Genomic DNA, 16,429 nt, shown 5'->3' with positions numbered 1-16,429 from the left:
ACAAAATAAAAACATTTGTTTTCAATAAACTGCTCTACTGAAGTAATTTTTGGAAATACATAATTCAAATTGTATCTTTGGAATTTTAATAGGAAGAAACCAATATGGAAAAGTTTCTAATTAGTATGTATGTGAAAAATACAACTTGCATTTAGAATCATTCCGGTAAGGATAGAAGCTTTGCCTGAGTTGTCATCAATTCATGGAATGTAGGCAAAGCCAGAATTTATTTCCTCTCCTGAACTACCTCTGAGAATGTCTTAGTGGCCTGTCATCTTGAGTTGTGCAGTTTGTGTGGTTAAAGGTATTCTCAGAGTTATTTAGTGGAAGGTTCGAGAATTTTTATGAAACAACAAAATATTCCCGAGACATAACTTAATGTGCAAGTGAACAATGGTGGCCTTGTCCCTTTGAAATTGATGCCCATTGTACTACGAAAGACTTGGTTGCTTCAGTAGATAATTTAAATAATACAAACTGAACTATGGTCGTCTGCCTGTTTTGGAGGAAGTGTACAAGACAAGAGGGGTACAGACTATGTTGCTTTTGATGCTGTTGAGTTAGTGTAGAGAGACAATGTGGATACAGGCCCTTTGGCCACTGAGTCCACGCCAACCATCGATCACCTGTTTACAATAGTTCTATGTTAGCTCACTTTTGCATCCTCTCTCAACACACGAGGGGCAATTTACAGAGGCCAATTAACCTGCACACCCATGTGCCGTTGAGCTGTTGGGTTTTATTGGAAGTGCACTCATCTGTGCAGGCGGACAATTGGAGAGTATTCCTTTTTATTCCTGACCTGTGCCCTGTAGATGGTGGAAAAGCTTTAGGAGTTGGAGGTTAAATCAATCTGCAAGAAATGATGTGTTGGTTAGTGCCGACTCAGTGTGCCAAATGGCCTGCTTCTGTGCTCAGTGACTTTATTTCCAACCTGTAACCTGCCATGTAGCCGCAATGTCTATTAAGCTGGAGCAGTCTAAGGCGCTCCACGGAATGTTAATACAAGATACAAGAATGGGAAGATAGATTCTCATAGGAAATTGAATTTGTTTGAGACGTGAGCTATTCATACAACTATTTTATCTGGTTAAACCTGAATATTTTGCTGAATGCAGGCACAATTGCTTTATTTGAGTAGTTGGGAAGGAAGCATTCATTAATGGCAATCATCAGCAGTAAACATGCTTCACTCTTGAGATTGCAAGAAAGATAACTGATGAAGCAGCAGAGGTTCCTTGGGCCTCGAACATCGCCCTGATGAAATCCCATTGCTGAGCTGATTGGACATTGATTATCTCAGTCCTTCTGTGTACGGTTATTCCATCCAGTGAAAGACTTTTCTACCGATGACCATTAACTTCAATGTTATTTCTTTCGCTGGATACTGCACAGTCATGGTGCCTCACTCCATCTCTGGACTTCAAGCACTTTTGCCAATAATTGGGCCATGATTGTAACAAGGACTAGACAGGCAGAATCTAAAATATTCTCAATATTTGTTGGAGAGTTAGCGGCGCTTGTTGTTAGAAAGTCTTTCATTCTATCACTAATGATCAAGAGTAAGGTGGGATATGGATTTGACCTTTCTTTGTGGATAGCATACTCCAATTTGCAAATTTATTGGCCAGTTGCCAGTGTTTTAGCTATTTTAGTTAAAACTGCAACTGGTTCTGATGAACGTCATAAACACCAGAGCTGGAATGTTTTTGTGTCTCATAGCCATGGGTGTCTCTCAGCTGAGCCATGAGAATGCTCTCAGCTGTTTCCATATTGGTCAAAGACTGGCTTTTGTTATGACAGGATCCTCAGGAGGAGACTGCAATCATTCCACTCAGGTGCTTAGAAATGTTGCAGCTTTGTGTTTTGCACTAACATGTTGATCTCTGTTGTCAATGAGGATGATGATGATGCTCATTGACCCTTCTATTAGTTTATTTTTCATTGTCCACTACTGTTCACATCTGAATATGGCAGAATTTCTGAGTTTTGCGTGATCCTCTCAGTCAGAAAGTTTTGCGAAGTTTGTGATGGACTGAGTCATGTTTGTCATTGCTTTTGTGAGTGGAATCTCCAGTACCTTTAAGTGCAATTGCCATTAAATCCCCTGGGTTCCTCTGTCTTATTTTATGTAAACCAATATTATCTTGTGTAAAAAGTGTTAATAACTCTGCCCTCAATAATGTATGAAATCATTGATGGGTTTTGGATGCCATTTAATCATAGCATTGTCTGAATTTGTTTTGAATGTAGTGCACCCTGCAGTTTTAAGCAATGAATTACTTTTATAAAAGCTACTGTGTATGCACAAGTAGAGGACCACAGCTTTTATCTATGAGCTGTAATCTGAAAATGTGAGTTTTGTTTCATTTGTAGTTGAATGTTCGAGATGTCCATTTGCGTTTTGAGGATGATATCACTAACCCTGAACATCCATTTGCTTTTGGGATATGTATCAAGAGTGTATCTGTACAGAATGCAGAAGATGAGTTGGTAAGTTCCACATGGAAACAGTGAATGTAAACATTTTGCTACCTGTGTGAATTCTAACTTGTGGCTTTGGCTCAATGAGCCATCTGCATTGCACTTACCTTATAGGTCAATGGAAGTAAATCGCAATAGATTATATTTATTTAGTGATAGTTCCTTGAGAATATCAATTGTTGGTTATAATAGTCAAAAAATTCTTGTTCTTGTAAACATTTATCAGCCACTTATACATTCTATACATACATTCTATAACTTTCTTGATAGCAATCCGTTAACTATAGCACTAGAGTTACTCTAACACTTCTCTAGCACTTTATGCATTCTTTTGTAAACCAGCATCTGCTGTTCCTTGTTTGTTTAACATAACCAGGAAATCAGTTAGAGAAGGAAAAGGATTGTTTGTACCTGGCACATAGAGTTTAGTGGTCTTGGTTAAAGGTTAATGGGGAATCCACTGTACTTTAGAAGAAACAACACTGACAGGATAAAATTGTGAACAATTGCAAATTTCTTTGCAACTAAAGTAATTCCCCACAATATTGATACTATTGCTTTACTTACCACATTTTTTTTTAATTCCTCAGGTTGAAAAGTCCATAAGAAAGAAGAGATTAAAAATTGAGGATTTCAGTATTTACTGGGATATGGACGCTGAGTTACTGGGGGATGTTCCTCCTTCGGAACTCCAGGTATGAATTTTATTTACTTGGACTTCAATAAATCATTCGCCACTTGGAAATACACTTTGATACTATTTGAAAAGGATAAAATATTATCTTCATTGAGATGGGTTAAACCAACACCTCCGATGACCAGTGTCCCATGTAAATATATTAAATTGCGAGCAGTATGTTGTGACATGATTTATTAATGCAGTATAAATATTCTATTTCTTAATTTCTTCATGCATTTCATGACATGGTGATGTTTTGAGGGTGTGCCTAAACAATCTTGGAGCCCATGCCTCTTGAATTACTAGTCTGGTTCTGACATGATATCATTTAAAGTGTTGTTTCTGGTGTGCTATTAGCCTTTACAGTTAGTATCTTATTGAATTGATCAATAATGATGCTTTGGCTGACAGGACAAGTATGGAACACCATAATATTCTACCCTGCCACACCCTAATCCTCTTTCAACCCTTTTAATTGTACCTACTGGAGAAATATTTAGAGAATGACTCCAAATATATATTCCAGAAATAAAATGTTTTTTTTATTTCCAATGGTTCTCAAGCCAGATATGTACTTATGCCTGTCCCTTCACAATAAATTTGTACCTGAAACATTTTTGACTTCTTCACTGGTTACCTTGGTATTGATCAATGGTTTCCATACAGTTGCTGAATGAATGTTCAGGTGGAGTGTGTATGGAGAGAGTCATAACTAAAACTTAGCTGAGATCAATATTTTTTTGTATTATTAGGTGAGAATTTCCAATAAAAATAGTTGCTGAGATATTCCTTTCTCATCATATTAAAAATATAGCATTTGACTTTGATTCTATGAAGAACTGTTCTGACTAAGCGGTAATTATTTGCATGAGGGTGAAGAGAAGTATATTTGGATCTCACACATCTTTGTTACTTTCCAGGATGCAATAGATCATTGCCTGCAAAACAGAGATCACAAGTACATACTCGAACCTGTCTGCGCTTCCGCCCTTTTAAAGAGAAACGGAGCCAAAGAGCCCTTGCGTTCCCGGAATACACCGCGCATTGAGTGTGATGTCAAACTGAAGACAATTCCATTGAAACTTTCGCAGGTAAGCTGTTTGAACCAAAAATAAAGAGAGTAGGGGGTCATTCAGAGCAGTGCTTCTTAAACTCATTCACCCTTGAGTCTTTATCACAAAATTTTGGTAATTTCCGTCTTATTCTCCCTTGTGTATAATTTTATATATATTAAGTCATTCACCCTTCATGCACCCCTCTAGTTTTATTCACCCTTGGGTGAACCATTCACCAGTTTAAGAAGCACTGATTTAGAGGATATGTTAAATTCTCTTGATGGTAAGTTTTTTGGTCCATCAATTACTTCTGCATATTACACTACTATTCTGAAAGATGGGACAGTGATGTTCTCAGAGGATGTTGGTCAACTAACCAACAAGTCTAAGTGATGCTGAGTGGCTGAAGTTTGTTGCTGTTTCAGATATAAATTCTAAGTTGTTATCTTATTGTCCTTGTGCTACTTTATGCCCAGGTGCAGTACCAGCAATCGATGACATTCTTGAAAGAAATGGAAAGAAAAGAACGGCAACTTCAATTGAGAAAATGGAGACCTAAAGTTCCTGTTAAATTAAAGTAGGTCTCCCTTCAGTTTAATTTTTGTGTGACTTCTGGAAATTAACAAATTGACTTATTTTGCATCTTCGAGTTACATGTACGGGAGGCATTTTCATGCGCACACCTACAATGCTATCAGTGGTGCTCTGTATATTACTGATTAAAAGAATGAGCAAAGCTCGTTGAATTCTGCCAAGTTTTCCCATGAAAGTGCAAGACAAATCAAAATATAGTCTCTTCGATATATCCTGGTGAAAACTTTATTTGTTGAAAAGCATTTGGTAAGGTTCCATATATTAGCCATTTTCCAGGTTAAATCATATGATATCCTGGATGAGCTGCCTAACTGGACAAAAAAATTGGCTCATGGTAGGAAGCAGAGGGTAGTGATGGAAAGTATTTTTTTTGGACTGGAATTCTGTGCCTAGTAGTGTGCCTCAGGGATTGGTGCTGGGATTGCTTTTTTTCATCTATATCAATGGTTTGATTTAGAGTGAGAATTACAATTCATGATTGGTAAGTTACCAGATGACACTAAAATAGATGGTAATATAGACAGTGAAAATCATTATCAAGAATTGCATCAGGGTTTTGATCAGTTGGGCAAGTTGGCTGTGGAATGACTGATGGAGTTTAATTTGGATAAGTGTGAGGTATATTTTGCGAAGTCTAACCAGGGCAGGACATTCACAGTGAACAGTAGGGTGATGTAGAACAGAGGGATCAAGGAGAACACATACATGGCTTCCTGAAAGTGGTGTCGCAGGAAGAGAGAGAGATGAAGTAGGCTTTTGGCATGTGGCATTCACTAGTTGGGGAATTGAGTACAGACGTTGGAACGTTATGTTCCAGTTGTACGTTGGTGACATTACACTCAGAGGATTGTGTCTAGTTTTGCTCACTCTCCTGGAGGGAACTTGCCATTAAGCTGGAAAGAGTGCAGAGAAGATCGATGAGGGTGTTGCCAGGACTCGAGAACCTGACCTATCGGGAGTGATTGGGCAGGCTAGGAATTTACTCTTTGGAGCACAGGAGGCTCAGAGGTGATCTGGATAGAGTATGATATCCATGATAATAGACATTTGGACAGTCATGGGAAAGGTTTAGAAGAATATGGGCCAAACACAGGCAAATGGAGCCAGCTTAGACGGTCGACCTGGATGTTTCCTATCGAATATCCTGTTTCTCTGCTCTGACTTCTATCGTAACGAATATCAAAAGAGGTGAAAAGGATTCATTTAATGGTCTACTCCAGATCTTGCATTCTTCTGACCTCACTGAAATGAAATAATTGGAAAGCTGGTCCAATATTGAATTGATCACTTTGATATCAAAAGAAAATAGCTTTTCCTTCTCTCTGTGAGAGTTTTTTTCTTTTATGACAGCAACTACAATGGGCCTTAATTTTAACTGCACAGTCACCTTCCAATAATGAACAAAGATCTGACTTGTAAGTTACCACTGTGATGCCTACTGACCCATTCAAAATGCACTGACCATCAGCATCAGTTGCTTGATTTCAAACCAACATCCACCCCATTGATTGCTCATTTGGCAGCTAATAGACTATCTCCCTTTGCCCCGGTCATTGTCATTCCACCATTGCTTGGCCTGAAAGCGGTATAGGGAAAGGTGCTTACTTTTATAATATCCAGGAATTTTCAAGGCCTTAATTTGTTATTGGCATCTATAAGGTTTGAGAAGATAATCGAGCCTTTGCTCTTGGGATTCATAGATTTGACCGTGTATCTTTTTTGTTATATCACACAGCCACCTATCCATCCACGCATGCATGCCATGATTTATTTTTCTTTGTGTGATATTCCCATCGTTGAGCATTTTTTTGCGGCCATTTCTTTGATTGTAATACAAACAAAGTGCAATAAAACCATAAAATGCCCTGAGTTATTCATTCATCCATTACCACTGATCCAGCTAAATGCAGAAATTAATAACTCGCTGCCTGACTTGCATTGCTGCTAAAGAAGTTTTGCTGCTTTAATATCTTCTGAGGAAACTCAACTTTGAAATAAATGGAATGGCTTGTTGCTGCTGCACCAATGCGACAGAAGTCCTTGTGTTTCTTTTTAAATTTTAGGATTTTGATGGTGTGATAAGCCATTAATTATTGTCAAACAATTCCTGTCTCATCTCTTTAGATTTTATTTATTATTCATGTATTAATGAGACGTAAAAAATATAAATAATCTTTTACCTCTTAAATCTGTTGTTTTCTCCTTTTATTTTACTTTCTGTGATAAGCATCATAATTAACCATCATAATTTGCATTTGCTCGCAATGTCTACCTCAATATTCTTTAATTTAATCGGTTTGAGAGGTAAAAGCGTACTCTTTTATACATGGTGCTCTGTGTGCAGCATCTAAGTGACTTATTCACAACAAATTCCAGTGTTGAAGCCCTTGGAAAATCAATGCAAAACTACTGTACGTAATTAATGACTGGTGCAGTTTGTTCATAACGCAGAATAACGTCTTGAATCCTGCTGGGTTTTTTGAAGATTTTTTTTAGATTTAGAAATACAGCGCAGAAACAGGCCCTTCGGCCCACCGGGTCCGCGCCGCCCAGCGATCCCCACACACTAACACTCTCCTACACCCACTAGGGACAAAAAAAATTGACACACATTTGCCCAGCCAATTAACCTCCAAACCTGCACATATTTGGTTCCATGTTAATGAAGGGTAAACTCTTTTTAATTTAATCTGCTCTATCCATCATATATTTTACATCATTTATATTTATTATAAATTCCTATGTCCACCTTTATAATGAAAATTTACTGTGCGATTACAGAATGATGTGATTGCACATCAGTCTGCAGAAGAGTCTCGACCCGAAACGTCACCCATTCCTTTTCTCCTGAGATGCTGCCTGTCCCGTTGAGTTACTCCAGCATTTTGTGTCTACCTTCAATGTGATTGCACATACAGTGTAAATTTTGACAGGCTTCATGCAAATATAAAACGCAAAAGAAAGAATATATACCTCGTCATGTGGAGACCAATCCACATCTACATTCCCTGGCACATTTGCTATTGAAGCCACACCCTGTATTATCTGAAGACATCTGTTCTTCATGGCTGAATGAATAATTTAAATTTTGGAGCTATCAGATCACCCACTTATTTCTGTTCCTCTTATGATTTTTCTTTGACTATTGACAATCACATTTTAAATTATCTGCCAAAGTCAAAAAAGCACTCCATGCATTTAATGTCATGGGAGATCACCCATCTATCTAAACATATAAATGTATAGATTTTCTCAGAAACACTTCATGCAAACATGATTGGAAAAATTCAATTTTCTGTTCTTTCCCTTATAAATAGTTCCCGGGAGTGGTGGAATTTTGCACTAAATGCCAATCTTGCTGAGATTCGTGAGCAGAGGATGCGATTAAACTGGACCTTTGTGTTGCAACGAGCAAGGGATGCAGTATTCTACACTGAGAAATACCATCAAAAGCTGAAAGGAAATCTGAATTCATTAGAAGAGGAGGTAATGTGATCTTCGTTGGAAATGACTTATCAGTTTGACATGTCACTAGTTTAAGAACACTGTACAACCACTTTTCTGAATTACTAAAATGTGATTGTTTGGGGCGGCACAGTGGCACAGCGATAGAGTTGTTCAATCAATGATTGAAGCCAAGGAAGCCTTAGAGAAATCATATTTTAGTGTCACTTGCATCCCTCTGATACAACTTGTGCTGTACTGTTTTGTTTCGCAGGAGGAGTTAGAACGGATTGAGGATGAACAGAGCTTCGAAGAGCTGGAAATCTTGCGAGAAATTGTATTTGAGCAGTTCAAGAAGCATGATATACTAGCTGAGGTCAGGATATTCGATTAACTACTTACTCTTGTATACAGTTAGGGTTGTAGATTTAAATCAACAAGGTGTTCCATCAGCTGCAAAGTTGTGGTTTCTCTTGTCAAGAGTTTCCAACATAAGAAATCTGCGATAAAAGTCTGAATCCTGACATTGAAAGATAGTATCAATAGTCCAATACCCGAGACAAGCAGATCCCAGTTAGCCAACATTTCTTGCTAGCGTATCGTGGTGCCAAAGACCTATCGAAGGAATTCTTCCCTTCTGACTTAACCCTGCAGACCACTGCTACAGTGTGCCAAGCAATATCGACCGTACAGTGTCAGTAAGTTGCACTGTTGTAGGTACAGGTGCTCCTCAACTTACGATGGGGTTACCTTCCGAGAAACCCATCAGAAACCGAAAATATCATAAGTCGAAATGCATTGAATACACGTGATCACATGGCCAGAAGCGAGCGGTGGCTCGCCACGGGCCGCTGGCGTTTGTACCATTGCAAAGTCGAAATATCGTAAGGCAGGGAGCACCTGTAGTTCTATTCTAATAGTTCTACTGCACTTCTTTAGGGATCGTGGAGCTAAGATCAGTCAATTTGTGGCTATGCCCTTTGATCACAGATAAGTGCATTTATTAGTCCTTTGACGAGTAATTGTAAAATCTAGACACAAAATGCTGAACTCCAGGAATTGCTCAGCACCAGAGTGCAATCACCAAAAACTGATGAATTGCTGACTGCAAATTTGGAGCACTTTTTGCGCACAGGTGAAAATCCTTAAGTTGTAGACAATTGATACAGAACTAACAGTAGATTCACCGTTACTTAACGTTAGAATCTAAGACAGTATTTTATATATACTGGGTCCTCACTTAACAGAAGCTGAGAATGGCAGATTTGAAATTTGGAGCACTATTTTAATCTAGTGAGGTATGTTGGAACTTTGATTTTTATTTATGTTGAGTGCAGTTTAATGGTTGGGGCATGGGGAAAATACTAAAGTTGTTTTTCAAATCATTTATCTAACCGTTCAGCACTCAGGCTGCTTTGAGTACACACAGAACATGGAAATTACTGCATGTTTAAACTTGCGTTTATTTTGATCATTCTGACAGAAGCTGCGTGAGCCTCCCTCAGAAGCTCTGGGTTCTTCCTCGCATTCAAAGTCAATGCATGGAAACCGCAGTGGCGTGATCCAGTATCTGCAGTCTTGGTTCCCTGGGTGGGGTGGCTGGTACGGCTACTCTCAAACCTCCCAGCAAATGGAACAGGGTATCACTGTAGAAGATCTCACACCTGAAGAGCAGCAGCAGTGGAGCCCAGAGGAGTCATTAGGTATGATACGACTTGCATTCACACTACGTTCTTTAAGTGGTCACCTGGGATGTTGAAGGTGCAGTGTGAGTTAACCTCACCTTTAGAACATGTCTTTTTGGCAGTTGTGAAATTTTGGAATGTTTCCTAACAGTTACCTCGATATCCTGACATAGACACATTTAGAACATTGAAATGATTCTATCTTTACTGCTCGAAGGTATTTATTCACAAAATGCTGGAGCAACTCAGCAGGTCAGGCAGCATCTCAGAAGAGAAGGAATGGGCGACATTTCGGGGCGAGACCCAAAACGTCGCCCATTCCTTCTCTCCTGAGATGCTGCCTGACCTGCTGAGTTACTCCAGCATTTTGTGAATAAATACCTTCGATTTGTACCAGCATCTGCAGCTGTTTTCTTATACTATCTTTACTGCTAGTAATTAAGAAATTGTTGGTAAGATCATTTAAATTGAATCTCATAAATGTTATGAGTTACACGTCCAGGGTCCTTTCAACTTCTGAAGATGAATGTCTGTACTCCAAGAAGGTAGCAACCTAGCTAGGGAAGTTGGACGACGCACTCCCCTGTCATGAATTACTTTAATAATTCTGACTTCATGTCCTAGTTGTATCTTCCCAGCTCACCATTAAAGTGCTCACATTGTCAACATGTGTGGCGCATTTTTAATTGTTTAATGATTAAAAAACAGATTGGATCATTCCAACTTGTAATCTGTAATTAACTATGCAGAAGTATTGAACTATGGGTAATAGGAAGTAGCCTGCATTTATTATTTATATTAAAAAATGTAACAAAAATGTTATTAGAAATAAATTTAGTGCCAGCAGTCCCCTGCTTAGATGGAGGCTTCTGTGAAGTAATAACAAACTCCCCTTTGATTTGTGGATGGAATGCTGCCTCTGATCACAGGAATTTGCAGCCACAGTCTGCCCTGTGATTAATCCCTGTGATTAAGGCAAGTCTCCCATAGAAGAACCTTCACTATCCACCCTGCCTTCTTACCCTTTCCATAGCACCTACCAAATTATCTCTGGATGCCACAAACCTCTAGAAAAGCATTGACATTTCCCATGGGTTGGCACGCAGATGAGGCAACTGCTGTCCGTTTAACAAACAACAGTGTCTGTGAAACTCACAGATTGGCCTGAATTTTATCTTTTGAAACTAACTTCTGATTTGGCTTGAAAGGATGTACACACGATTTGTTTGTTACCAAAATTGCCGAAAATCTAATTGCCACTTGAGAATCAGCATCTTTGATATTTATGCAATTCACTAAGATATTTATTTTAGTTTGTAAAGTTTATATTTGAAATGTTGCTCTATTCTGTAACAGCCAATAGAATTATATAACCAGAAATCCTCCGCATCAGATGAAGATTACAGAATAGATGTCAGAGGCAACTAATGATTTTTGCCAGATGTTGCATGTTTCCCATTGGGATTTGTTCAAATTTCTGTCGTGGTCAATGATTGAGAACTCAGCCTCAACTCATAATCCTCTTAAGATCAAGGCACTTCATCTGTTATTTCGCGATCTTCCCTTTTCAGTTAGTCTTTACCATATTACTCCTTTACTATACTTTCCACACGAGGATAGAATTTGCTTTCTTTCATTTAAGAAAGAGAAGTCTACTTGACCTTGCAAACTATTGCATTAAAACCCAATCATTGTCTTCATCTGCCATCTGTTTGTGTTTGCAGAATGGGTCCCTGGACCTTCAATAAGGATATTTGTTCTCCCAAATCTAGTTTAACAAATTAACTCCAGCTTCCTTGCCACCATCCTGGCTGACATCAGCTAACTGAGTTCAGAATGAACATGAATTTCAGGTTTATCCTGTCTATGCAGCCTTGCTATTTATTGCTTTTACTAAATCACTTTGTTCCTCCTTGTTCAATTATAATATAATTTTTGTTTGTAATTTGTTACTGCAGTGGTTTGGGTGCAAATGACTACATTTGGAAGTTACTGTATGGTTTATGCAAAGATTGTAGAGATTGAAATAACTTTGAGCAAGTTTTCAGTATCTACCACCTGCATTGTATTAAAGATAACACAATGTGTTATTGCTTTGCTGGAAACCATGTTTAAAAGATGTTCTACAGTGAATTTTGAAGTGTTCAACTAACTTTTTATGACAAAATTGATAACAGTATGTGTGGAAAAAGGACAACCAATATTAGTCGTAGAGCTATACGGTACAAATACAAGGCCTTTGGTCCAACTCATCCATGCTGACCAAGTTGTCTAACCAATTTAGTCTCGCTCGCCTGTGCCAGGACCTCCTTATCCCGCAAAGCATCCTAATTATATACTTGTCCATGTGTCTGATGTGTCATAATTATACCTATCTCTACCACTTGCCCTGGCAGCGAGTTCCACATGCCTCGCATCTTTACTAGCTGAATGGGAAGAAATATCATTCCACTGTCAACTAGTAAATCTAGAAGAGTAACCGGCATGATAACTTGCTGCTCTCTGTTGACATAAGCCATTTTTTAAACTCCCTATTGCATATGGTAAATGTGTGAACATTTTGCATTCAGTTTGCTGTACCCAAATTTGTTGCTTTGCCTTGACAGTGGTACTTCTTGCAGCTGTGATATAGGCCAGGTGAAATTTGTAATGGATGTCTCATTGTAAAATAAAATCCTTGTTGATATGTTTGTTCATCTGACTGTTGAGATATTGGAAGTATTTTATGTACTCTATGAAAACTGACAATGTATTTAGTTTCCTTCAATTCATTGGGCAACTTTTACTTCATTCCTTTTATCAGATGGCGATGAAATCTTTAACACAATGACTGATACATCAAACATGAACACATTCACAAGGAGGGACCATGTTTTTATTAAACTGAACTTCCTGCTACAAAGTGGGACCATCAGCTTGCTGAGACACGATAAGGAGACTAACATTTGTGGAACTGAGACGGCTTTTGTGGAACTGGAGTTTTCAGGTAATTTTCAAAGTTGTTCAGGATTCGCCTTCATTCATCCTGGGAGAGGATCACATCTCAATGTGCAGAAAGTTCTGCAAGATTGCAAAAAATAAGAATGAATATGAGATAAGGTAAAACTGCATCAGTGATGCCATAATTGGTGAAAGAAAATTAATAAACCATTGCTTAATAATACTGTTGTCAAAAAATATTGCAAATTAGATACATTTCTTCAAAATTGGGGTGCGAATAGAATCCCCATTCCATGCTTATAATTGTTCTGAGGTTATGATAAGGTACCCAGGATGTAATTTACCTGGAGGTACAAGAAAGAAACTAAAGAGGAAGTCTCTTGGTGCTGCGTGTGTCTCCCATCGGGACAACATTTAGAAATGGGCAGCTTAATCTCTCCTTCGTTGCTCGTTGTGTTGGCACTCCAGTTTTCATCTTAAGAAAAATCCTAGCCTTCAACAATTTTCTGTGGTGACTGAAAATTGAAGCAAATGTAAGTAGCTCTGAATAAAAAGCAGGGAGGAAAAATACAGCGGGTTATACATGTGGTGCTGCAGGAACAGTTCATGGTCCTGGATGTTTAAAGAGAATGTACTACAACCATAATGCAGACATTTTTGAGATGAGGACTAGATAGTGTACTCAAAACACTTCTGAGGACCACTAGCACAAATGTGTAACTCAAATTTCTTGAGAGCTCTTTGCGCAATGATTCCAATGAAGCTCTGATGTTGAATTTCTTATGCAGCTGTGCAACAGAGTACCAATTTGAATAAATTAACAGTATAAGAAAATAACTGCAGATGCTGGTACAAATCGATTTATTCACAAAATGCTGGAGTAACTCAGCAGGTCAGGCAGCATCTCGGGAGAGAAGGAATGGGTGACGTTTCGGGTCGAGACCCTTCTTCAGACTGATGTCGGGGGTGGGACAAAGGAAGGATATAGGTGGAGACAGGAAGATAGAGGGAGATCTGGGAAGGAGGAGGGGAAGGGAGGGACAGAGGAGCTATCTGAAGTTGGAGAAGTCGACGTTCATACCACCGGGCCGCAAACTGCCCAGGCGAAATACGAGCAGCACCTCATATTTCGCCTGGGCAGTTTGCGGCCCGGTGGTATGAACGTCGACTTCTCCAACTTCAGATAGCTCCTCTGTCCCTCCCTTCCCCTCCTCCTTCCCAGATCTCCCTCTATCTTCCTGTCTCCACCTATATCCTTCCTTTGTCCCACCCCCGACATCAGTCTGAAGAAGGGTCTCGACCCGAAACGTCACCCATTCCTTCTCTCCCGAGATGCTGCCTGACCTGCTGAGTTACTCCAGCATTTTGTGAATAAATGAACATTTGTATTTTATTGTTTTAAGAAATTTTATGGGGTTTTAAGTGTTTTATTCTTTTATATTGTAAGCTTTAGTGTATGATTGATATCTTGTGGCTTTTGTTTTTTTTTAATGCTTGTGGATATCAATGGCATTTAAGGCATGCCAACTCTTTTGCTGATTTTGACGACATATTCAGCCTGGGGTCTGGCTTAACGGGTGGGCAAAGTTCTGTGCTGTGCAGGAGGCAGTTTTGGAGCCTGACAAGGACGTTAGAGAAGGCCTTTGCCTGCAATAAGGTCAATACAAAGCTAGTATTGCCTCAAAGGAACTTTGATCGTCCAGCAGAGATGGTTGATAAATACATCTCTTGATGCTCCTGAACACATCATCAGTGATGTAACCTGGGGTCATTGGGTGTTTTGGGTCTTTCAACATCAGACACCCCCGCCCGGGTGACCCAGCCGTGGTTGATCAGACCACGACTTGTGTTCAGGTGGCATTCGCTCCTGCCCATGGACCTCCTCTCCTGATCCAGAGCCATTTTGAGGCTTTCTCTGCTGCCTCTGTGGTCTTGATGGTTCTTCTCTCCATTCCGATGATGCCCAGTGCACCGGTAGTCACTGGTTGCAGATGAAAGTGGTGAGCTTGAGCACTTGTACTCAGTTGAAAGTGGTGAGCTTGAGCACGTACTGAGGCAGGCCAGGTAAGAAAGTGAGCCTACTAGTGACCACTACCGTAAAATATTTATTCAACCGGCGGTGTCAGAAAAACAATTGCCTTGTTCTTTTATATCTTTTTCCAGGAGTGAAAATTGGTGTGGAGTCCTCCCCTCGTACAGAATCTACCCTGTTCTCTGTTCAGCTGGGAGGCCTGTTCCTGCGAGACATGGCAACACAAGGTTCCTTATTCCCTGTCCTAGTTTCACCCAAACCAGTAGGTGTCAGTACATGGTAGCTGAATTACACTTGGAAAACATGCCTAATTAACAAAACATATTAACATTCAATTGATTTTTTTGGTGTGTGTTGTTGCTGTGTTTAGAATTATATCCTGATAAAATTTTGTGGAATTGTGTTTGCACGAAAGAGGAATTGTAAAACTTTGCTGAATCCATCACTCAGTAATTCATTTTGCCATCAGCCTCAGGAGGGAGCCATCAGTCAGTAGAATTTGTACAAGTGGCATACTGTTCCTAAAATATTGACTTACTTTGCTTAATTGAGCAGAGTTAGTTTTTTCTCCCTCCCATCAGTGGCACAAATCTTTTGATATCTTCAAGCAGATTTTCAAAAGCTTCTTAGGTTGCCACAAATCTGCTTGAGCTCAAAAGCCATCTCAAACGTAATTTTGATTTGTTGTTTTGTACAATTAATTTTCCTCCTTGGCTTTCTGGTGGTCAAGCCCAATTTTTGTGCAACGGCAAACAATGTTTTCAGTGTTAAAAAAATCCTATCTGGGTGTTTCAGTAAACAAGAGTACCAACCTGTGACATGAGTGGCCAAATTTGAAAATGATTAAATCATGATGAAATACCACAGGATTAAAAATGGGCCTACCTATGATCCTTTTGAGCTAATTTGTGATCAAAATTTGACCAATTTAATATTTTCAAAATTTGAAGAAAAAATGAAGAGAAAAAATGATAAATCATATAAGACATATAAGGCACTGACTGATTTGATGAAATCATGCTTGAAAAATGTCACAAAAAAGGCAAGAAAACACAGGGACATATCTGATATTTTTCTTTGTGAAAACAGATTTATTTATTTTTGTTTTGTCTCATTATTTTGACTGTACACCATGATCTATACTACTTAAAATACAGGATGTGAAACAATGGGAATATTACAAAAAAAACAGGAAAATAACCTGGAAGTTTGGGGACCTTCAGTTTCACCACTGAGTGCTGTATTTACGGAAACACCCATATACATGCAAACCATTGTTCATTTGATGGCCTTCTGATGAACTCGCACTGAATGTTAAAATGTTTAAGATATTCCATGAATTTTTGTGCCAGAGCATTTGCAAAGAAATCTCCATTACTACTTAAGTCATATTTGCTTACATTGGATATGACAATGATGGCTTGGTTTCCAGAGTCCAAGTGAATCAGAAAGTGTAATAGCATGCACCGATTCGGCACAACTTTTTCAACGTAATTGAACATCTCCTTTTATTTGG

At 38.9% G+C, this 16,429-nt stretch overlaps 1 protein-coding gene across 2 annotated transcripts in view; it reads left to right on the top strand.

Moving 5' to 3' along the window:
• Positions 1 to 16,429, top strand: part of vps13d (vacuolar protein sorting 13 homolog D) — a 216,010-nt gene that overhangs the window by 13,363 nt on the left and 186,218 nt on the right. For both annotated transcript variants that reach the window (XM_078425505.1, XM_078425504.1), the window contains exons 5-13: positions 2,377 to 2,493; positions 3,075 to 3,179; positions 4,084 to 4,254; positions 4,695 to 4,795; positions 8,130 to 8,298; positions 8,531 to 8,632; positions 9,740 to 9,959; positions 12,745 to 12,927; positions 15,045 to 15,175. In XM_078425505.1, coding sequence (XP_078281631.1) covers positions 2,377 to 2,493; positions 3,075 to 3,179; positions 4,084 to 4,254; positions 4,695 to 4,795; positions 8,130 to 8,298; positions 8,531 to 8,632; positions 9,740 to 9,959; positions 12,745 to 12,927; positions 15,045 to 15,175 — 1,299 coding nt within the window. The remainder of the gene's footprint in view (positions 1 to 2,376; positions 2,494 to 3,074; positions 3,180 to 4,083; positions 4,255 to 4,694; positions 4,796 to 8,129; positions 8,299 to 8,530; positions 8,633 to 9,739; positions 9,960 to 12,744; positions 12,928 to 15,044; positions 15,176 to 16,429) is intronic.

This window comes from Rhinoraja longicauda, chromosome 30 (genome assembly GCF_053455715.1).
Source record: "Rhinoraja longicauda isolate Sanriku21f chromosome 30, sRhiLon1.1, whole genome shotgun sequence".
Lineage (NCBI taxonomy): Eukaryota > Metazoa > Chordata > Chondrichthyes > Rajiformes > Arhynchobatidae > Rhinoraja > Rhinoraja longicauda.
This window is presented reverse-complemented; position numbering and strand designations above follow the sequence as displayed.